We start from the raw sequence: 25,125 nt of genomic DNA on the forward strand, positions 1-25,125 counted from the left end.
CCAGATGAGCCATATGTAAATGACTAATTCATCATCAGTCATTCTTTCTGTTCTCAGGCAAAAGCTAACACAAGATCACATATTTTTCCTCAGAATATACAGCATTTTTAAAGTAACTATGTGTCTGAATTGAAATTTTAAAAATATAGCTGAAACAATTCAAAAAGAGTAATTTGCTTTTTAAAAGGTTACATTACCTCAGGACCATCTAACATGACTGCTGTTAAATGATACCTTCTATCTCAGCTGAGGTATTATTTCTTCAAAAGGAAAAAAGCAAAACACTTCATAACCGTCTTATTTCGCCAAACAGATTTCCTAAGATGTAGACTGACAGAAAGAATGAAAACTTTGATTGAAGTTTTATGGCATAATATTTTCAATAAAATAAAGTATATTAACAATAAAAAGATGACTATTTACCTACTGCTACTGTTTTGATTTTTTTTTAATTGTACTGATTAAAATGTTTACAGAATAGAATCATAGAATTGCTCATGTTGGAAAAGACCTTAAAGATCAAGTCCAAACAAAACCTAACTATACTACCATAACTAACAACCCACTGCTCAATCATGTCCCTGAGCACAAAATCCAAATGGTTTTTAAACACATCCAGGAATGCTGACTCAACCACCTCCCTGGGGAGCCTATTCTAGGGCTTAACAACCCTTTCTGTAAAAAAGTTTTATTCTGATATCCAGACTAAACTTACTCTGGTGCAATTTGAGGCCATTTCCCAAGTCTTAATACTGTTCTATCTCAAATCTTCAACCCTTATTTTCAGATTGAGTTCTCTAGAAATTTAAATGGAAATGTATTTTTGTATTTATCAATCAACAATACCTCTAGCTAATAATAATGCAAGGCAGAGAGTCATTGTGATGACAGGTAAGAGCATATCTCTTAAAAACCTCAGCAAACGATACTTCAGAAGATTCAGTGTTGCCCCACGTAGAAAACTTAAAGACACACAGGAACAAATACAATCAGTTAGAAAAACTAATTTCCCAAATGAGTTCATATTGTAATACGCATAATAATAACGCTAGTGTCAGATACTAGATTCTGCAATAATAAAGACATAAAGAAGATTAAAGAATATTTAAGATATGATTAGCTTCATCACAATTGATATTTGCAAAAATCAAAGACCATATTGTATAACATTTTGATGCATCTTCTTCGGAAATATCAAGTCCTAATCTGCCTCTATTAAATATAACAACAACAAAAACACAACAAAAAATCATATTCATAATAATGAACAGTATTTCAATAGTTGCTTGAGCAGTATGTGAATCTGTGACAATCTTCAAATATTTATGGCCACCTTTCACATACAGAAATGGATTTTATATACTGCCACAGTAACAAGAATATCACTCAAATAGGAAACATTTCCTGGAAGGAACAAACCTACAAGCCTATATGGCAGCTGCTTCAATCCCCATACAAAGATTAATGAACTTCTATGTATATATTATAAATTGAAGAATAATCCCGTGTATGGACTGGATGGACTACATACCTTGGTGTTTTCCATTCTGTACTTCAATTATATATGTTCTACCTTTTTTGTTGACATAAAATATAACCTAAATTGTAGTTTTTAACTGTCGTCAAGAAACAAGGAAATGCTAAGTGTTTTACAAAAATGTTGTGCCTTTATAAATTGCTCCATATGAGGATGTCCTACACTTTAGAAATTAAATTAATTAAATGTATTTCAACATTGAAAACTTGATTACTGCCACTAATACCTCAAGTCTCAAGACAAAAGCAACACAATACACTGAGAAAAACGACACACTGAATAGTGCAGAGATTAACTTTAAAATGTTTACTAGTAAAAATGAAAGTGAAACAAAATGCAGAGAAGACTTAAAACCCTTCTGGAATTCACATGCCTACCAGTTTAAATAAGTGCATATTTTTACATGCAGTCAGGACAAACACATCAAAAACTTGAAACCAGTAAGGTACTTTTCCTGAGAACCTCTCAAGGTTAAAAAATGTACCTTACTTCATTAATGTTATACACAGTTCTGCAGAATTAAACACCAAGTGAGCCTCTAACTCTTCGGTATGAATCGATGAAAAAGAAACAAGCAAACAAACAAAGTCCTACAAGACAGGAAAAGAGTCATAATCAAGTCCAGGCACAAACTCAAACAGTCATTTTAAAAAGACCCCAGTAAGATGACGCTGGAATCTACTTCAAACAGTGAAAGCCGCTTTGATATTAGAAATCCATAATCTAATTTCTCCATCAGCCTTGCTGGACATTTCAGTAATATAATCAGTGCTTTACTTCTACTATTTTAGCATATCCATTTAAATCCATTAAAGTCATCAAGTAAAAAGTTTTAATATCCTTTTCCTTTTTGCTGCCAGATCAGTAATGCCTTGAATTTTCTATTTCCAAGGACTGAAAACATATTAACAGTCTACAGCTCCTCTTTACACAGGAAATAAATTTACTGTATTTCAAATTACAAATGGAAATGAAATTTAAAAATGATGATAGGAAAAATAAGTCTTGTTGATGGATTTGGTTTTTCTTTTGAAAAAGACAGATTTTTTTTTCTTTTTTTTTTTTTTCTCCAACGCGATATATCAGTTTGCCCCCAAATACCCACACTTCCAAGACATCCTTCAACCCCCATAAGGAGTGATATTGGATAATGTATGGTTAACCCAAATGAAAAATTAATACATGCAGAAGTTCAACTGATGCAAACTCAACTTTCTGGAAGAAAAAAAAGACACAGATGAGTATTAACAGTCACTGTAATTTTAATCAGTAATATGCAAAAAAGGTTGTGACTCTCTGATATGAAATAGTCCTTGACTTTCATAATTCTTAAGTACTTTCTTCTATCATTTTGCTGATGTATGTTCTATTTTAAAATCAGAAGGATAATGGATGTGCTTCTTAAACATTAAATTGGGTTTTATATCAGAGACCTGTCAGCATGGTGACAGGTTGACCTGACAGTGGTCTTTCATTTGCAGCTGTCCTTCATGACTGCTTTTCAAGGTGATAGGTCAGTCTTAAGGAAAGTGTGGAAGATTGCTTGATCCCTTAGGAAACATCTTACAGTCGTAACATTCGCTGCTTTCATGTTCTTCATAACAGATTAACAGCACATCTACCTCTGCTGTCATGTGCATTATTATTAATTGAGGGCTGTTAGGATTTGGGCAGATCATGTAAATTAAATTAAATTAGATTTTTCTACTGTTTATAGGATAAACTTTAAAATTCAGGATAAATGGGTTGTCACTATGTTATTTTCAAACAATATAAAAAATGAAACCACATTTATTTTTAATGAGTGATTTCATTGTTTTCACCCATTTTTCTATGAGGAGTGTGAGAAGACAGCATTTTAACATAAACTTTACAACTTTCCTTTCATATTGGACATGAAGTTTCAATCATATAATTAAAATCAGGGCTCACAGAATAAACAGCAAATGGCAATATCAATTCCTACAAAGTACTGAACCACACGGAACTTCCATCTTTGTTCAAAACTGCTGACATACCACAATATTTCATAGTACATGCTCAGATTTCTATCATTAATTTCTTTGCTAAGCTGATTTCTCCAAGCCTAACGATACTATTTTTAAACAAAATTCTAATGGCTTTGAAATCAACTCAAATTATAGAAAGACTATTTTGTAGGTATTATTGTTATATGATTGATCGCATCCTTGAAGACTAGTGGCATCAACTCTGTAATACAACATGGATAAGAGAAAATTCATCATTAGAACAAAGAGCCACTAAAATAGGTGCTACGTTTTGGTGTACTTTTCAGACTTCCTTTTTCTTTAAGTTTTAGTAATATTTTAAATCTGCCCTATATTGAGTATATTATTTTGTGTTCTCACAGAAATTTTCCAGAAAAAACTTTGCAAGTTTCTGAAAATAAAATGCAACCCAGATGAAAGCACCTAAAACGAACTTTTGAGCGATTACTGTATTTATTCACTAATTCTCATGTGTACGCTGGAAGCAAGCTCTTGTGACTATCTGTAGTAGTGCTACATTTACCAAGTTTGTACTTAAATCAGTGAAACCTAAATTCAGCCTGTAAATATTTTTCATAATTGTATGAGCAAGTTGAACTCACTTTATGTTCCTTTTATTCCTCTAAAGCAGTTTCTAGTATTGGTTTATGAATAAGATAAAATGTTTTCATATCTGTGAAATGGACCTGAAATTCTTTATTTTCAAATGAATTTTTTCCTATATCTTCTCATCAGTATAGGCAGCATATCATGCCTTCAAAAGAAATAGGATGAATAAAATCTGAGGCTCTATAATACTTGAGACTGACAGATCATTTTACAAAGTTTCATTTCCACGCTTGTTATGATATTAGATTTCATAAATCTGAAATTTAAGTCATGATGAATGGCTCCTGTTGACTTTTTAATAAAAGCACATTTTGACCATTTATTTCCTATATACATAGTAAATTCCAATTTTTAAACTACCTACTTTATGATCCTCTAGACGTGATTGGCTGAATTAAGCCGTCCAAAGAGTGCCCCAAATAGTCTAGTACTACAAAATGATTATTCTGGTCCTAACTCACTCAGGTAGTCTGAGTTACTACCTTAATGAACTACTCAGATAAGAAGTGGAAAGACTTATGCTCAAGATGAAGTACCATTATGTATACTACAACATGTAGAGGAGAACTGTAAGTAAAACACGTTCTGATTTTAAAGGCGCGATGGTATGTAAAAGTTTTGCAAGGACTTGTAAGTTTCTGAAATATACTTGCTGTACGTAAAACAAACAAACAAACAAAAAAACAAACAAAAAAAACAAAGTAGAAAATACTATCACACTTATTTTAATACACTTATAATATAAAAATTCACAACTAATATTGCTTACTGTGAAAACTATGTGTGTGTTTTGAAGTCAAATCCAAGAAAAATAGATACTGTATTCACATTGCATTTTGAGATTTTGTGTTACAGTAAAGCACTAGTTAAGTACTAGTTAAATACTTCCAGTAAACCTGTAATGATAGGGTTGGCCTTCCTCTTTGGCAGCTGTTTTAAGTTTACATTTCACTGATTAGTAAATGAATGCTAATCTTGTTTTCAATGAGATAAAAGAAAATTACTTTTAAATTAACTAGAATGTTGATGATGAATCAAATAACATACTAAGTATACTTTTTATTATCTGCTCTATTGGTCTCTGCAGCAATTCACTTCTCTGCTCGCTTTTTCTAGGATAATTTTTTAAAAAAAATTTTGTGTTTATATATATTAATCTTAGAAAAATTCAATCATTGCTGAAAATGTAGATACAAAATGCTGTTTTAAAAGGGAACAGTGCGAAGATAGAGGTAAGTACCTTTATGTACCTAAATAAAATGTGTCTCAATACGTTTCAAAGCTGGAGTGCCAGAACTACCTTATCCCCAGTAATGTTTCCTTTTCTTGTCTAGATCAGGTTATGCTAAGTTGTTTCAGTGCAGTAAGATCAGAAAACTGTATTAACAGTAGGGGGTTGCTTTTCTGTCATTTCAGCATGTGAAAACAGCTCCTTCCAAATGTAAAAGCTGAAATCTTTTTATCTGGAACACTTTCTTGCTCAACATGAAATAAGAAGGGCTGAAGAGACTGAAGATATATACATATATATATATATACATATGAACTGTCTTGGAACTGACCTGAATCTCTTCAGAATAAGAGAAATAAACATAGACCATCCACTTGTTTGACAAAATCTCTACACATTAGTTTTCTTAATATCATTATATAGAAAATAATAATTTTAGCCAAGACACAGAAAGAAAGTCCTGATTTCACGTGTTCAAAGAATTCTAGTAGTTGTTTATTCTCTGTAAAATACTTCAGTATTTTACAGTACCTCCCTACACCTTAAAGCCAGAGATAATAAATTTAAGATGATGGCATATCATATGAAACCATGTGTTTCATTTTCCCTACTAAAAAGACACAGCAGGGATTGCTTCAGAACAGAAGTTTTGTGGACTGTCTTTCTAGGATGTATCTAAGGAATGTTGTAAAACCATCCTCACCGTGAAGAACAGATTCAAGACAAGGACTTAACTATTGGCAATGTGCCAGCCAGTTATATTTCTCATGTGGCTGGATGAGGAAAAATAAATCCCAATAACATATGATCATAATTTTTTTATTTGAGAACAAGTCAGTTATGTCATACCAAATTAAAAGCAAATGTTATAGTGAACTATGTGAGCTATGACATCTTCCCAAATACTAAAACACATAGGAACCAGAATTCATTTTTTATAGGTTTTCATAAATTTCTACCATTGTTATGCCAGCTATGTTAATTAAAGAATTTGAAAATAGAAAGTTTAGTATGGTAGGAAAAAAAATCTCTGCTTGCCTTTGCTTGTTCTTCTGCTCTATGAAACTTAGTAACTGTTTCCTGATTTACAGTTTTCACAGCAATATCTCAGTATAGGACAATTAACCATCCTGAAGCTTTCAAGAATAGGTTTGTCTGGAAGACTACAATTTGAAGTATTACCATTAAATAGCAAGTTGAAATTAGATCTACAGAGTAACTTAAGTTTATGCTTTCCCACAGAGCAAAAGTAGCAGAATTCACAATTAATGGAATAATCTATCTTTTTCTGACTCAGAGCCTAGAAATGTACTATCAAAGAAAAAAAGCTACTTAGATAGTCAGTCATTTAGCACCTGGAAAATAGTAATACATTCATAAATGTGAAAAATGGTCATTTAACAATGTTTATAGGCAGGTTTATTCTAAATGGCTTCGAGACAATTTAATAGCAGAAAACTATTTCAGTTTTTTTAAATTATTATCCACAGAATCATAGAATGGCTTAGGTTGGAAGAGACCTTAAAGACCACCTAGTTCTAACCCCCAGCCATAGGCAGGGTATCTATACACCAGGTCAGGCTGCCCAGAGCCCCATCTAACCTCACCTTGACCACCTCCAGTGATGTGGCATCCACAGAGTATTTTTTAAGTTTTCCTCTAAAATGGCAATAGTATAAACAAGCCAGTGAAACAAAATCAATCATCTGTCTCAGTCCTTGAATATGTACTGTTTTTATTGCTTATTTTGTTAACTACTGTAAAATTAAATAATGAAGGCAGTAGTGTGTGTTCAAGGAATGAAGATTGCATGCTTTCATTCTCCTGGGAAAATTAGGTATAGATAATGAACTCGTACTCTTATTGTAGAAACATCATCTTGAACTTGCAAACTACTGAAGTATAAACATGAACTCAGCTGGGTTATAATATTTTGAGATTACAATTTATGTGGTAATATCTTAATTTAAAGATATGACTAAAAATTTGGAATATGTGCAGTTATATAATATAGAATTTAAAAAATAGTAGAAAATGGGCACATTTCATAAAAAATTAAATAAATCAAAAATAAATAAAAAATCTTCCAGGGACACATGATCCATTTATTGCAATTCTATACTGGGGAAATCTATTTAATATTGGGGTTGTTGTAAGATTAAGTGTACGAGAAATAGTCTCTAAATACACTTATATATGCGCTAGTCACTCTGAAAGTAATGCCTCCTACTTATTTCCATGGAAACTACAAGAGAGACAAAGAACACTAATAATATTTGATTGAGAAAATTCTCAGCTACAAAACACTCTCTCTCAACATAGTCACCACCATTAAATATGCATTTTCACCTGCAGTTAACATGAGCCTGCATGCCGTGCTTGAAAAATCTGCACCAGTTGAAGAGACCCACTGTCTCTGTCACTACTGCTGAAACGCACCACTCAGAGCCTCACTGTGCTTCCATTCACTGCTTGATCTTCATCTACATTTAGAAAACAGCAATGATTGCCACTGGGTACAACTTTTCTCCACATGTAGGAATTCAATTCACACCTTTGCTTCAAACACCGTTCCAATATCAGACTCCATTCTGTCAGACTGCCCTTCTGCTGCCATCTGTTGCATGGTAAAAAATGTAACAATACTGGTGAGAAGATTCAGCCTCTACTGACACACCACCAACATCTGTCTCTGACATTATGGGCCAACATAACAAAACAGGAGGCACCACTTTCAGAGCAGCCATCGTATCTATTAAAAGAAGGCTTGAACATGAGACTGAAAAGTCTGAAAAATTCTGTTCAACCTTAAGAAGAGGAGGCTTAAAAGGAATCTTACTGCTGTCTTCAGTTACCTAGCATAAGGACACGGTAGAAATGATCAAGCTGTTTCATGAGGTGAGATGCACAACAGAAAGACAAGAGGAACTGGTTCCAAATATTAATAAGGGAAATTCTAACTAGAGAGCAGAAGGAAAAATGTTTCACAATGAATGGAGTCACTAGAGCAGGTTGTCCAAATGACATAGAATTTCCATCTTTGATGACAATCAAAGCCCAGCTGGACAAAACCACAAGAGCATGCTTCCAAGTAGGCTCTGTTCTGGGTATATGGCTGTGAAAGAGTTGGAAGAAATGATCTCCAAAATTCAGTTCAAATTCTAGTTAGTACAAATTGCCATACACATTTTTTAAACTAACATGAGATATATAATGCCTAGATTAGAAAAAAATCTTCTAGCCTGAATGTTCTCTGCAGCTACTGTGCATTGTGACCTTTTATTCTTGGAAGAAATATAGAATAATAAAAAAGAAAGAACAAACAAAAACAGAAAACAGACCACTACTGATGGAAAACGGCAACAACAAAACAACACAAAAAACCAAAATACTCTTCTACAGAATTTGAATTCTATGCCAATCACAAAAATCTATGCAGTTGGGCTTTCAGATTTTGTAACAGCCTTCAGTGAGCATTAGTCTTGCCTATGAACTATTTCCTCCCTGGCACAGCTAAGAGGAACATATCCATGCTTACCTCATTAAACCTATCAGAAGCGTTTGACACTGAAGATCAGAATGTGCTGCTGACTTGCCTGGGAGACTGGTAGAATGAATCAGTCACCCTGAACTGCATAGGTCAATTCTTATCAGTCTGCTTGAAGACAATTCAGATGTGTGGTTTCATTCTAGCCCTGAAAGCTGTTATTTCTGTAAGGCTATGAGGATTAGCTCTTTGTTTAACACAAAACTTGCTGGGACCAAGAATTCAGTGTGAACCGAAACTTCAGTTTCCTTATTTTGTTTCACTCCTGCAATTACAGATGGATTGCAGTCCTGAAATCCTTGCAACTAAACTGGATATACTGTTAAAAATGTTTGGAATAAGAGGGAAAAAAAAGAAAAAAGAAAAAAGAAAAAAGAAAAAAAACAAAAACAAAAACAAATGGTGTGGTGCTGGGAATAAAAGACAATTAGAAGATACTCAGGACCAAACAATGCCAAGAGGTTTGATGTGGTACACGTATATCTCCTATGTGGCTCTGCTGGAAAGGAGATCAGAAGACCAGCACATTCTGAATGCTAGGAGCAAGACAATAAGACACCATCAAAAAGAAGTGTCATGGGTTACCTAGATCTACCTGTGCCCGTGACAGGGGGCAGCCGCCCCATAGGACCCCTGGCTTGAAAGATATTATTAAATGCCACATGGGATGACATATTGCCCCATTACAATGAAAAATATGAAACTTAAGTGGGATATAAAATTAACCCATGAGATAGAAACCCATGTTTTCATTACAGTACTTTGTGGATATCTAATCAAAGACTACTGCCTCATCATGTAATACACAAAACAAATCTAAAATGCGAAATAATGTATCACAATTGAATGCCTCTAATATTAGGGCAACTCAAAGAGACTAAATTAGGTCTGAAGCTAAGCTCCATAAATTGATTTTTAAAGGAATGAGACACTCCAGTGATTGAAACAGATGATGTCTTGATACAGAAACCACCTACAGCATACTGAATACAGTGATGTATGTGATCTTCCATTCTTCCTTGGAGGTCAGCCATTTGAGGGAACACAATAAAAGAGGGACATGTGTCTACCGAAAATATAGAACATGAAATTCTATTATTAAAATCTACTCTTACTAAGGACCCCTTAAATATTATTTCCACCACCTGTATATTTATTTGGGAATAAAAATACAAGCTCAGCAGATTGCGACTTCGTTCTTTTCTTTTTTCATCCCACAACATATCAAGTTGACAACTTTCACTTCACAGCAGCACATCCTGCTGAAAAGGATTCTGGGGTACTTTGGGGCAAGCAACATGAGCCAGTAACATGTCCACGCAGCCCAGAAAGCCTACTGTATGCTGGGCTGCACCAAAAGGAGTGTGGTGGGCAGGCCAACAGAGGGGACTGGGTGGAGCCTGGGGCAAGGTGATCTAGTACAAGGTGTCACTGCTTCAGGCACAGATGTTGGAACTATATGATCTTAAAAGCCCCTTCCAATCCAAACCATTATATGATTCTATCAAATGTTAATAAAACTAGAAGGTTATAATGATTAAAATAGGCTTTAAGTAGAAGCCAGAAGTATGCAAAAATATTATTTTTGCCAATTTTCAAGGTAGTTTCTGAACGCGTGTGTCTAACTGTAAAATATTTATTTACAGAGTGAAATTTGACCATTCTGTGTGAATTATATATAGGTAAGAACTGCAAATTTCTGATAGTGATGCTAGTAAAATTAGGTATAGGCATAATTTACAGATATAATGGACTCTCTAACACCCCATTACCTTTCAGTTGTATGACTTTCTAAAAAACACGTCTTCTAACTCAACTAAAGGTTATACAATTCATGCAGAAATCCCTTTCGAGTCTGACAGACAACATTACATGGGAGCTGTCTTAACTGTTCCTCTGGCATTGAACTATTAACCTAAAATCTGACAAAATAAATGAAGGATGCACAAATTAGAAGGACGCGATGAATTAGTAAAACAACGCAAAGACGTAAAAAATGAGTTAATATATATACATTTCCAGTGAATATGATTTTTCAGTCATACCTTATAAAGCTGCAACACAGAAGGATAGTGAGCTCATTTCTTATGATATTTTTTAGAGAAAAAAATGTTTATCTAAAGTACCCAATTAAGTTATGCATAGAAGCTTTGTAAGTACATACCCTAAAACATTTCTAGACATATAGAACTACACCTCAGCTACTTAAAGAAAAAAAATTAAATGTATTTAGTCTTTCTATCAGGATCGTTTGTTTCTTTTTTACAAAAACATGGATGAAGAGTAAATTTTCTTTCTTAAATAAGAATCTTGTTTTCAGACAGACAAACATGCAAATTTGCACACTCATTAACAAATAGCACCAGAAATGTATGAAGAGTTCATGTATGTGTATACTGCCCGCAGACAGCTTTTATTATCTAATATCAAGGTAACACTGTACTGTCAGGTAAGAAATCTGACTGAAGTTCCACTGAAGGTTTATTCTGACTCTAAAATTACTTTGCTCTCTAATGAAATTTTACACACACCTTTTACTTTCACCTCTCAAATACAAAAATTTGCAGCTGTAGTAGTTATAATATTTGTAAGGTACCCACAGTCAGAATGTAACAATTAAACAAAAGGCTTCATAGAGAAGTCTGCTACACATTGTGTCTACATGCTGGACTTTTACAACACTGTACTTAATCTAACTGAAAATGTATTTTGTTTCAGAAAATCAGTTATCAGGATGCGATACATTTTCTAGAAAAAAATGATACAGCTATGCTATGAGAATGAAAAGCTACACCAATCTGCCTCCATGAATGTCAAATATACCAAGGAATTGACTGCTGCTGGGAGGAACAACTCAGTCTTCCACAGCTTATTTATATTACATGGTATAGAAATTTGATCAGCGTACTAATTCAGCACTGGTGGTCATTATGTTTTGGCTTTGTAGTAATTGCTATTTTGAAATAGTCAAGAAAACTTCATGCAAAATAAAAATAAATGAAAGAAAACAAGAAGATACGCCCTCTTCAAAACCCTATCACATTATTTCAGCTAAACACAGACTATGCATATATACAAAGAAGTATTAAAAACAAGAAAATCTCTAGTCGCTTCACAAGGGTTCCACTCCTCAGTACCTGAAACAATGTAAAAATTATTTTCTGCTCATCTCTGGAGAAATCTGCAGAGCAAAAATCTTGTTGTATTAGTGACCACCCAGATCTCCACTCTGGAGAATTTTATTTATTTCCTTTCCTGTTTCCCCAGTGTTCTTCAACTATTTTCTCAAGAATAAATGCCACTGTGGTATTTTAACTGTCTTCTTCACTAAGTTTCCAATGTCATTTAAGATACAACACTGAAAAGAGAAGACTGAGAGACAAGAGACACCATCCAGAGCTTGACAGCCACAGACACTGACTCAAATCCTGCTGACTCAAATCCCCACAGCATTAGATGCAGACTTGGCAGCAGTACGTGCTGCATAGTTAGAACAGATCATATAAGAATTAGCTGCAGCACACATCTCAGCTGATAAACATCTGTTGCCGCTATCAAACACTGATGCAGCCTTACAGAGTCCAGTCTACCTATGCACTGCAAGCACTTCCTCTCACTCCATCTTTAATATATCTTTTGCACTCACCTTCCCCAGAAAGAACTTTCTCTATGGCTTCCTTGTCCCATTCTTATCCCAGCCTTGACCTTTTGTCAGTACTTCCCTTCCTTCAAGGGGCTTCATACCAGTACAGCTTTCCAAGCATAAATTTCAGACCCTTTCTCCTTGCAGATATATCCTGTCCTACTCACTGTTGTGCTGTACAATTCATAGGCCATTTTTCTATTTATAATCAACTCAATACCATTACTGAATAGCATTTCCTTCCGACATGATTTTGCATGATGCTGCTAAATATTGCGACCAAATTCAGAAATTTAGTACAGATTTTTTATTAGGGGTATTTTTGGCGCTCATGCCAAAAGAGCATATAAAATGTAATATGTGCTGTCAATTCAGGTGGCATTTAATCCATTCTTTGTTGAAGTGTTGATTGTTTATATCTCTGCAACAACCTAGACATAATGGATGCTTGGGGGTTGGTGAGACTAGAGACAACCACACGTAGAACGGTTCTGAAAATCGTGATTTTCATATCTGACTGTAATACACATAATGGCACCTAGGTTACCAACTTCGCATCTTAGCCCAAGCCCAAACAAGATCCAGACATAACCAATTTCAAATCTATGTCCTATTATATTCACAGTGTCATTGCTCTTTGCAAAGCATCAACAGTGTACAAAGCCTAGGCTGCTTAATGATTGCACAGAGAATGCAGCTGGAGAGAAGATGCAGCTTCTGCATCTGTAGTAACTTCTCAATTTAAAAATGAACAGTGATTATTCAATAGAGCTCAAGATTTCTCACTCACTGTCTGGACAAGTTTTCTGTTTCCTTGAGTTGTCTTATATACGAGGTTTTTGCCCCACAGAACAATTTCAGAAAAGAGCTGCAGATGCCATTATTCATCCCTTTCTACCACGTAGGATTAAGACATCCAGCTTAGACAGGAGTTTCACTTCCTTCAACAAAGCAGTCTTCCCTATACAAAGAATTGGTCCCTCTATGTTTTTGTTCATTTAAGATGCTACATTTTTTAAAAAAGATTTCAAATTATCAGCTTTCTAAAAGAAAGGGTACATCTGTACGTTCTATGGGAACTTTTGGAGTCTGGGTGTGAAAGCTTTATAGCAGATGCTTTCCAACTCAGCAATAAGGGATGTCTCCTATTTCATTCCATTTGCCCACAATGTCAGAGGCAAATGTTGGTGGGAAGGCAGTAGAGGTTGAATCTTCTCATCAATTCTGTTACATTCTGTTGCTGTGTGACAGATGGCAGCAGAGGTGCAGTATGACAAAATGGCATCTGATGTGGAAGTGCAGTTGAAGCAAAGGTGTGTCACTGAATTCCTCTATGTGAAGAAAATTGTACCCACTGACATCCACTGATGTTTCCTGAATGTTGATGGAGACCAACAGTGGATGTGAACACAGTGAAGAGCTGGGTGGTGTGTTTCAGCAGTGGCAGCAATGACAGTGGATCACCTCCACTGGTGCAGATTTTCACAAACCCAGCAGGCAGGCTGTTGTTCATCACTGGTGTAAATACATTGCTAATAGTGGTGACAGTGTTGAAAAAGAGTGTTTTGTAGCTGAGAATCTTCTCTGTCAAACATTGTTATTGTGCTCCTTTGTCCCTCATATAGTTTCCGTGGAAATAAATGAGGCATTACTGTTAGAGCAAACTACATAAATCTGGGAAATATGGGCTTCTGATAATTGCCCAGGACTCAACATGGTGGCTGCTTAGAAATTTGTTCTGAGACTGTTGCCTATTTTCTAAAATTTTCTTCTTCTACTTGGAGTCAAGGCCCTGAAAACGAAGTGCTCACTTCATTCAGTGAAACACAAGACTAAGACACTCACATACTCAAACCTTGGCAGGATTTTAACTGGTTTGTAAACTGTAACATTGCAAGAGTTTTTCCATCATATACTTTCAAGAATTTAATGTGACATTTGCTATTTTGTTAGTTTAGGTTACAAAGGTTTAAAACACTTGAATTTCAGTGCCAGCATTGAAATAATTTGACAACTGCCTTTTAACTGTCTCTAGTTAGAATATTTTATTCATTAGTTCATAAAAATCTGATTAGCAGAAGATTCTTGAAACACTGTCATCATGTTTTAAAATCAATTTACATTTACCTCCTCTAGCTATGAAATTTAAAATTGTATAAGGTCTTTTTATATGTTAAATATTATGAGTCAGATGAAGTGACTTAAGAAACATCAATCAAAAATATGGAAGGGATTCTAACTCAATCTGTTTATTATCTATTTTAAGTCAAATGACTGAATTATAAAAGAAAGATTTACCAGAGGTTTAAGTGTGTAAGAGATCTTCATAAATGAAACAGTATGACTTCTTCATATGCTTGAGGATATTAAGCAAATCTTATCATCTTATCACTGTAGAAACAAAAAATATCAACCATCCCTCACATTTGCAAAAAATTAAGGGCTGATTTTAAAGTCTTATAGTATTAAATAGCAAAAGCAGTATGATTAAGTCACATAAAATACAGCTGGAAAACTTAATACAAACTAAAGGTTCCTAGAAGGTATTATGATCTTAAGCATTAAGTGACTTTCAGTGTTCTGCTTTGACATTATGCTATCATGATCACTACACAATATTAATGTGCTCATTATAGTAAAAGAAATAGGATTGGAAAGGAACACAGATATTTTCCCTTTCTGAAGGGAAAAAAAACCAACAGCACTGTGTTGAAGCCTTTCATGTTGGGATCTAATGCAACTGAAGCACCTCATTGATTCAGTTGCATTAACTATGAGTAGTGTTACAGAAGAGGCAGGAATGCAGCAGAAGCAGGCAATGGTGCAACAGTGGCAGATTTGTTAGTTTACACCATTGTGAGTTGTAAGTTAATTTTGCACTATGAAAAAAAAAATTGTTGCTTTTAATCTAGGTTTAGCTACACCCTAGCCTAGTTCCCTGCATGGCCACACAAGTGTTTCTGTTGCATAAAGGAAGAACAGATGATCAGGGATGAAAATCACAACTTTCAAATATAGTGCAAGTTTACTCTGCTTTAGGTGTTTGTGAAATTATTCTGCTAAAACTTGGCTTCACAACTGGTTTGAGTGATTTAAGATGGAGATGTTGCAGATAAAGGTTCGTGCTTATAACACATTTCTGTTTTCCCTTTTTCTTGCAGTATTTATTTGCCAGCCTCCTGCGTAGTTGTAAGAAACACCAATGCAAACACAAAAGGAGTGACAGAGAAGCATGCTTTCAGGACAGGTAGGAGGGCAGGAATGAAGAGCCTTGTGGCAGGAAGGATCTTTGCTCGCCTCAGCCCTGAAGACCACACACCTACATTTAGCTTAAACAAGATGGAGTACTGTTCAGCAGAATCAGTTCCCTGATCTACAAATGTACAAGCTCCGCTACTGTACAAATGTAGGCACAATATGTGACAGCAGTAAAAAACAGCCTGAAACAGGAAGAAGATAGGACAGCCTCCCAGAGCACTAAGAGTTAAAATTCCCTTACAGTTCACTAAAGTAGATTGTACAAAACTATTGACCTGGACCAGCTTCCCAAAGACACACATATTACTGTCCGATGCACATTTAACAAAATACGCATTTAATTTGTCATTATTTGCTCCAAAACTTACTATCTTTTCAGTAAATTAACTGCTGTAGTAGAAATGTTGAACTTTCTTCTTGCAAATAGCACTTTTCTATAGTCATAAAGTCAGATTAAACACTGTTACTGCTACAGTGTAAATAAAATAAGTCATTTTGGTTACATAGGCTGAGAGAATATGAAAAAAAATACGTAATCAGAAGTTTCAGAATTTAAATGAAATCATATTATCTCTGTGGTTAAAAAGGAATCCTTGCTCTGAATTATTATCAAAGGGTGAGAAAGTCCTCTACATACAGTGCTGATAATAGTTTGAAGGAGTTTAAACTTCAAAGACTCAGAGTTCATTCCAATACAGGCTCCTAAATGAGAAACAGAGGGATGAAAATACAGGATTGTAATCTAAATAACTTTCTTTTTTTTTCTACTTATAAACAATTACATTCTTTTTAGAGATGGGAGCCGTGTTTCTGCACATAGCAAAGACTCTTCCATGTTGAATAGCCATGTTTTGCTTTTTTTCTTTTTAATACATGAATCAAACAATTCTTAGTACCACCTCCCTTCTAAGTCCATTTATTAAACATTCTCGCTTTATGCTTTAAACACAGGGCAGATGTGGTCCTTTAGTACCTCAGCAGGTACTGACTGCCTTCATGGAACACACAGATGGATGTGCTAGCCATGTTTTCTGTATAAACCCTACTGGTTTTCACACCCAGTAGGAAGGAGATTTGAATTCAGTATTCTAGTCAAAGGAGTTAAGACTGATACTCTGCAGATGGAAACTCCAACATAACTGCCACTAGTGTCACTAAAGGAGGACCTGTAGAGAAAGGATAACTGCCTCTTCTGACAAAACTGGCATTTCAGTGGAAAGAACTCAAGGTCCTTTAAAAACAGCAAAATGAAGAACATTATTTCATAGCTTTATTGGCTTGGCATTCATGAAGAGATGTTTTATGTTCCAATTGTACTAAAAAATATCAGATCCATTAGAGCTAGTAACGACAGACACTAAATACACCCTCTCCTTACAAGTGTTTTTACCACTAGTTTATAGAAGAAAACAGGGCATTAATATGTTATTCCCTCAAGTATGTACAGTTACAGAAAGCAGGAAAAATAAACAATTGTCTGGAGAGGATCAGAAGTGAACACAGGCATCTGTGTGCCCCGGTGGCGCAGTGTTAGCAATGCCGCTTTCAACACCGTAGACCCTGGGTTTGAATCCCCCTGTGGCGCAAGTGGTAGAAGTGCCGCTCTGCTACACAGGAGGCTCGAATCCCGGGGGTTGGAGTTGATGATCTCTAAGGTCCCTTCCAACCCGCATGATACTATGATACTATGATACTATGATACTATGATACTGTGATACTGTGATACTATGATGATCTTCCTGCTGTCCATGTTCATGTAGAGATATTATAATCCCTGATACCTTGCTTAGAAGTTTTTAATTTTAATCTTAATTCTAGTCACGCAGTAGAGATGAACTGGTGAGCAGGTAATGTGGCACTCTTGACTCTACTTGGAGGATAGAACAATTAAAATGTAAATGTCATAGTATCTAGCTTGTTAGTATAGAAAGCCTTTACTGGATTTTGCTCCTAAAGTCAACCATTGTACAAATTTCTAATTTCAGAAGGAAATAACATACAACACATTCTTCAATTCAAGCAAATTCAATTTGCTTGTTGAATGTTTATTAAACAAGTATTTCAATTAATAAATTTAAGAGATAATACACCACAGCTTAGAATAGTCCCGGATATTCTACAAAAGTCACCAGATATCTACATTTCTGTACTTATCACTGACTATGAAAAAAGACTTCAGAAAAAAAAAAAAAACTCTTATCCAGCAACTTCCATGAAAAAATGGCTTAGTAAGACATACCCTGCACAAGAAACTTCAAAGAACTTAGGAACCTTTACTACTATATTTACCGTCATATGTACATAATGGTAATTCACTAACCTACACCCTTTTCACTGCATGTTTGCATCAAAGGTTATTAATCTGTACCTCACAGTCTGACCTAGAGATGCTGAACAAGTCACTGACGACACTGTGCTCTGTCATGCTGTTAAAAAGAATTGCCATGCTTAAACTATATTAGCCTTTAACCCACCAATCAACTCCTAAGCCTTCCATGACAACTTCATCTATGATGTCAACCTCTGACAAGTGAGTACTTAATAAATCTCAAGGTCTGTTGTTGGAAAAGAGAAAAGAAACTCTCATTTCTACAGAGACTGAGTGGCAGTGAGATAATCCTTACTCTATTCTGACATTTCGCACATTGACCCCAGGGAAATAATTCCTGTCTGCCTGTCCTCACTCAGAACTTTTGGAAAAAAACAGCCTTGGACTTCAGACAGTCTCACTGCTTCCTATGGAGCCAGGGAGGTAGGAAAAGAACCTGTGGAATGTTGAGATGTCAGATGGGTGTTTAGAAAGTTAGAACTGGTGACAATAAAAGATAAAATTTCCAACATTTTTAAAAGGAAAGTTGAATTCTGATTAAAGTGACAGCGAGTTATACTCATAAGTCAAGGTTCTCTTCTTAAAAACAAAATACTTCTATTTCTGAAATTGTGCTGAAATCACTGATTCTTCTAGACTAAATCAAGTATCTCTTGCAGATCAAGACATAAATAAGCACATGTAAGTATTAGTAAATTGAATTTTGTAGAGAGAAATGTCTTTAAAAAGGCTAAGCTCAGAGTCTATTACATCTACAGAATTAAAACCAAACAAATTAAACCATCTATAAAACACTGCTTGGATTGCCTTAGCCTTGCATTCTTCCCACTAAGGTGAAACAAGTTTTCATTTCACTAACACAAAGAAAGTTACTTATGTAAAGAACTTCTGTTCCATTTAAACTTTGTTAAAAGATGGATTTTTTACTTTTCTTAAGAGGGTGTTCTTACAGATAACAAATGTATAGACCTCAAATAGAAGAATGCTATAGCAAAATAAGGGAAATGATATGTTTCACAGCTGAAATCAGAATGATATATACAACTTAAAAAAAAAAAAAAAAAAGCAAAGCAGAAAAAACAATAGTGAGTTAAAACACTGAACTGTGTCTAAATAAAGAGAAATGCAATCCAGGAGTTTCATAGCAATTCCTTCACTTACATGGAGACCATTTGCCTTCTTTTATATTTGTTCCTTAAGAACAATAAAAGTAGACAATAATATAAAGCAATTTGAACAGCCTTGATCACATTATTTTCACTCATGTACCTCTAAGTTCATTAGAAAATAGCTTATTAATGAAAATGAAGTTTGCTGGATCCATTGCCCTTAGCCTTGGGAATATCAAATGGAGACTTAGTTCCTCTACAGGCTGGTGTACATCTAGTTCTGAGTGAAAAGTTTTTACTGTTTCCTAAGTTTAGCTTAAGAATTACTGTATTTTCCAGGTCCTTTGTGACACACACATCAAACTTAGCCTGCACTATGTGACTACGTGTAGGCACTTACACGTATAGTGCTTCAGTACCGTCTGGCAGCACTTTGCAGAGCAGGGAGCCTTGCACTCTGCTCTATGGGCTGACAGCTAACACAGTGCTCGTACCATACAATGCGGGACCTTGCAGAAAGGCAGGAGCCTCAATTTCTACATGCTCAGGCTGTTCCTTGTGGGAACAGTCCCGTGCAACCTGCAGGCAGCCGTAGCAACCAGCCAACTCCAGATGCAGTTCCAGCACCCACGCCTTCTCTCCCCGCCCAGAGAACACGTCTGAGGACGCCACTTAACACCACTACGCTATCCGCAAACGTACCACGGTGTTTTTCATCATGGCTTTAACGGTGAAGCCGTCAGAGACCTGCGGCTTGTTTTTCTTCACGTGTCCCAACGGCTCCTGCTTCTGGGAAAGCCTGTTCCCCCCGGGCTTGGCGGGGCCGCCGCCCGCCTCCTCCTCAACCATCTCCCTTCAGCGGGCGAGAATCGGCACGCGGACTGCAAAAGCACAAGCAAACGACAACGAGCGGCCCCGGTCAGTTCCCCGAGCACCGAGCTGCCCCGCGCACCCCGCAGCCAGCGGCATCGCCGGCATCGCCCTCCTCCCGCTCCTCCGAACCGCAGCCCCCGCTCTGGGGCTGCCGGCTGGTCCCGCTGTCCCCGCAGCCCCTTTTCACCTCCGATCGCCCCGGTCGCTCCCCCTCAGCCCTGTGCCACCGGCCGGGCCGAGCGCCCGTCGCTAAGCAACGCGTCAACAACCGCCGTGACGCCGGGCGGGGGAGCAACGGAGGAACCACAAGGGCAGCAAAACGAACGGCACGCGGCACACGAGCGGGCAGCAGGCGGGGCACTGCGCCGCATCACAGCGGGCAGCAGGAATAAGATAAAACACTCGTGTAACTCGTGTCTGTGTGTGTCTGTGTGCGCTGGGGGAAAGCCGGCAGCCACGTGAGGCACCTGAGCACGCCACTACTACATTACCCACACAGCGCCCTTGGCGCACGCGCAGTTCGCTGCCGGCTGCGCTGTCTCCTCCAGCCGCTGTTACCGGCTGCCCGGCTCGAGCTGCGGCTCGCGAGCGTGCGCGCCCCCTCCTCTCTCCTCCTCCCCTGGCCGCCATGATAGGTGAGTGAGCGCGCTCCCATGCCCAGAGCCCGGATGCTGATCCGCCCTTTCCTGCCCGCATGGCTGCCGCCGCGGCGGGTGTCGGCTCCGCGGGGTCGATGGGGGCTGTTTGATTGCGGTCGTGGCCGTCTCGGTGCTCGGGTGGCCGCTGTCAGCGGTCAGGGCACGGGGGCACGGCGTCACGGCGCGTGCACGCAGCGCTGCCCTGCCCTGCCCTGGTCCGTCCCTCTATTGAGGGAGCCCTGTGACAGCGCGTCCAGGGCCTGCAGCTAGAGTCGTTTATAACGAATTGTTATTTCTCTACGCTATATCCACGTAAATACCGCTGGGCAAGCATTGCCGGATTCACGAACCTGTCTGGCCGTGAGGAGTTCTTGGCCTGACACGGTGCTTGCTGGCAGGTATTCGTAAAAGAAGCGATTTAATCATCCTGCAGGCTGGGAGCTTGGTCGTTTGGTCCTTGAGGGGCTCCGCAGCCTTCTGCTGCTGCTGTTGCTGCTGTAATTGGTGCGAAGCAGCGAGTGTCTGTGTGAGCTTCTGCCGCGGAGCCACCCGGCTCTGGCCGCACGGTCCGCTCCCTCATGCGCCCTGTCTCAGCCTCACTGCTCGGCGGGGTTGTTGTATGCAAAAATGACGTGACAACACGCTTTGCTGAAAGAAAGCACAAGAAATCACGGAGTCCACCGTATCAATGTTAATGTTATGTCCTCTGCTGTTTTGTTGCTTGTTATGGTGTAGGGAGCCTGCTTTGGCGGGGGGGTTGGACTCGATGATCTCTAGAGGTCCATTCCAACCCCTACAATTCTGTGATTCTGTTACAGTATGTGCAATCTGTGTTTGCAGGGCTGCACTGTTTGCTTTTGAGAGCTTTGAGGTAATACCCTTATGGCTATGAAGTTCACGCCTTCAGCCTTCGCAGCGAAAGGTTGCTGCTTGTTCACTGTGTATGCAGACATGGTTTATGTGACTGAGGAATTGTTGCTTTACTTTTTCTGCGGTGGACAAATGTTTCTGAATATTGATCGTGAACTGTGCCCCCCAGTTAGATGCGAATTTATAAACACTGCCTTTATGAGTTGCTATTCTAAGTTATTTAAGCAGCAACCTTTTGTTTTAATGACGAAAGCAAAAACAAACACACACAAATCTTCCAACACTCCCATCCCCCCAAAACATTCTGTAAATAGAAGAATTGCTTTCCAAGTACGTGATGTAATGATGTAGTCCAACATCCCGCCCTCTGAAAAGTTTCCTCAAAGCACTTAGGAGTCAGGAATACTATGGCAAGGATGGGAATAGTAGGAAGGAAAGGTGGAAAGACTGTAATCTGTATGAACACTAGAATCTGAATGCTTAAAGAATTGTATCATGAGGTAGATAACATAGTATCCAAAATGTGTTGTTCTTCGAACTCTGGAGATGCTTGATGTCCACAGTGAGTTCTTGTGGCAAGACAGGACAGTTGTGCAATATATGGCAATTAATTCTTTTAATTGTTTTTTTAATTTCCTATATCTTCCATTTAATGCCACTTTGCGGTTGTGCATCACATCACTGACATACATCACTGACTGTTATAGTGTCCATCTGACTTGTCCTCCTGCTTGGTATTGCATTCTCTTGTCAAGGCTTGCACAGAAAGATTTGCTTACATATAGATTTTTAAATGCTATCATCTTATTTGTAAAACAAGTACTAATCATATATTAAAATTAAAATATAAAATATCGTAATTAAAATGTGCTTATTTTCGGAAGTTATTCCTTGAGAGAGGCCTTCAAACTAAGCATATCACAGAATGGCCCGGGTTGGAAGGGATCTTGAGGATCATGAATCTCCAACCTCCCTGCCTGGCAGGGCCATCAGTTTCCAAATGTCTAGACCTAGCCTAGACCAGGCTGCCTAGGGCCCCATCCAACCTGGCCTTGAACACCTCCAGGGACGGGGCATCCACAGCCTCTCTGGGCAGCCTATTCCAGCACCTCACTGCACTCATAGTAAAGAACTTCCTCCTGACATCCAGCCTAAATTTTCCCTCCTTCAGCTTAAAACTGTTTCCCCTTAATATATATGTACTTATTTTCAGCTGTGTGACAGCTGCATTTGGAATGTCATGTCAGCAAGTTGATGATGTAACTGTTCGCTTTTGCAGGACGTCCAAAAGCAGATCTTGGTTTTGTGACTGCTTTTAGAATATTGTTTGTTCTGCAGTGTGTTCTACCCTCTCAGCATGGTTGAAAGGATTCCTCAGCTGTCGTTTCACTTCTGCATGTATTACTTCATACATTGCAATCCGCTTATGTTCCGTGCTGATGGGTTGTTCAGTTAAAAACTTCAGGGAACTTATTGATGCATGTTTAATATTTCTTATCAATGAAAATTATTTAATTTTATAAATGAGAAACACTAAATTAAAGTTACTTTGAAATTAAATTAACTAAATTAAAGTTATTTTGAAAAGAGATTACTGTATGTATGTTCTCCGTCTGATGGAAGATGGGAATGTTCATGTGCTATTGAATACTATGGAGTCAAATCTGTATTCCCTTTCTATATTTGCAGTAGTGGCTCCAGTTCCATGAGAAGTGTTGTGCTTTGTTTTCTGCTGTCAGTTTGTTCTTAAAGGAGATTGCTATAAATGAAAGTGTTTCTGTGGGCAGCTTCTGTACCATTTACCTTAAGCTCAAGTGATTTCATGTCCTATTTCAAAATCAGTGTTTTTTTTATCACTTTGATTCCTCCCCATTGATTTATTTTATTTTATTTTTTCTATGTGCACATTTGCTCAATGGCTCTTTTTGCTTCAGTGGAAACAGTGGAAATACCTTTGTGTTAGAGAGAATTCAGAGTTTTAAATCAGTGAAGCTAAGAACATTTAGAAATCACGAGTTTAATGTTAAATTACATCCAATGAGAAGAAAACTGATCAGCCTAGAGGCCTGATGAATGCAAGCTGGAATTGTCACCCCTGCTCTCCCTCTCTTTTCAGTTGTGCCAGGCAGCCTAATGCTTAGAGAGCCTATTTTTGTGGTTAATGGCTGATGTGGGGATAGAGTTTGCTGTTGATTCCTTTTAGTGACTTTTTCTCCTGGTCAGCAATGCTGTTGCTTGAACATGGAGCTGTGGTTGAGAGCAACTTTACTGAAGGGCTCATTTGCAGCTGTTTGGTGTCCTAGACAGCACTAACTGTGCTGATATGTCGAGCTTTCTCTGTTATGTGGTGAATATTCTTTTTTCTTGTTCTTTCAGTGAGCGTTTAAATACTACAGCAGAAATAATAAATACACCTACCTTTTAAGCACCATGTCTGTCAAGCATGGCTGATGTGGCTGATACTGTCACTTTAAAATTGTCTCCTAAGTAATCCTATTAAAGTCAGGAAGAAGTCCTGGAAGATAACCTAGGTTAAAATCTCGGTTTGCAGCTGGCTTGCATACAAGTTATTGTTGTCTTGGAATTGTGGTTGAAAATCATTTTAAGGCCAGTTTTTTCTACCACTGCAACAAGAGAAAATAGTGTTAAGTAATAATGTATTCATGATGAAATGGTGAAAATGTTGTATTTAAATATATTTCTAGAAACAGGGACTCTGTTGTAAGCCAGGAACTAATGGAACTGATAACATGCTTCATGATTGAGATGTTACATATGAAATAACTTCTTAGCTGACTTAAATCATTAGTTGTTCATTGACTAGTTCTAGGTTTCTTAATAATTTTCTTCACCGCTGAAGAGAAGTTACTCCTTTTGGAGAGAAAATATAAGTGGTAGCCTAACAGTAGGTCTTATGTTCAATTTTATGTACTATTTATTTGCTTGAAAAGATAAAATAAAAATAGTCACTTGAATATGAGGATCTTATCAAGCCTGGGGGCCTCTAATGCACTAAACTATATGGGGTTAGTCAGAAGGAATAAACACTAGTGTTATTTTTGAAGATGACAGAAGAAATTCTGTGTGGATTGACAAGAACTAAACAAAGACTTCCTGATGACATTCTGTTTTTTAATTCCTCACAAAATAAATGACGGTAATGTAATATCTGATTCATTAAGATATTTCACATTAAGATCAGTAAAGCAGTGGCTGTGGATGTTCTGGTGCAGTTTTCTGAGTCTTTTAGCTAAGATCCTAAAGACACAATTTCACGCTACCTTACAATGAGCAGGATCTCTACCCTTCTCTGCATTGTCTAGTTACTAGTAATATATACATAAATAGAATTATGAGTGGGTAGACATGAATGTGTGTTAATTTAAGATGACTTTTGTGTTGTGCTAAATGTTTGTTGTAGCAGACTTGTAGGTCTTCTGATCCAGTCAAATTGGTGATTAAAATAAACGGT

The 25,125-nt window shown here is 37.3% G+C and overlaps 2 protein-coding genes across 11 annotated transcripts in view; one reads left to right on the forward strand and one right to left on the reverse strand.

The window, feature by feature from the left end:
* Positions 1 to 21,444, reverse strand: part of PACRG (parkin coregulated) — a 169,816-nt gene extending 148,372 nt beyond the window's left edge. For 3 of the 9 annotated variants that reach the window (XM_085541388.1, XM_085541392.1, XM_085541384.1), the window contains exons 1-2: positions 20,333 to 20,405; positions 19,975 to 20,153 (exon numbers count right to left, since the gene is read on the reverse strand). In XM_085541388.1, coding sequence (XP_085397514.1) covers positions 19,975 to 20,121 — 147 coding nt within the window. In that variant the 5' untranslated portion in view covers positions 20,122 to 20,153; positions 20,333 to 20,405. Of the gene's footprint in view, positions 1 to 19,974; positions 20,154 to 20,332; positions 20,406 to 20,636; positions 20,771 to 21,133 lie in introns of those variants that run through there. The other 6 variants (XM_085541387.1, XM_085541390.1, XM_032443568.2 and 3 more) reach the window with 6 other exon arrangements.
* Positions 20,427 to 25,125, forward strand: part of PRKN (parkin RBR E3 ubiquitin protein ligase) — a 597,077-nt gene continuing 592,378 nt past the window's right edge. The window contains exon 1 of one of the 2 annotated variants that reach the window (XM_032443533.2): positions 20,427 to 20,780. In XM_032443533.2, the coding sequence (XP_032299424.2) occupies positions 20,774 to 20,780 (7 nt within the window). In that variant the 5' untranslated portion in view covers positions 20,427 to 20,773. The remainder of the gene's footprint in view (positions 20,781 to 25,125) is intronic. The other variant, XM_085541382.1, reaches the window with a different exon arrangement.

The sequence above is a fragment of the Coturnix japonica genome, chromosome 3 (assembly GCF_054131305.1).
Source record: "Coturnix japonica strain WE chromosome 3, WE-NBRP24, whole genome shotgun sequence".
NCBI lineage: Eukaryota > Metazoa > Chordata > Aves > Galliformes > Phasianidae > Coturnix > Coturnix japonica.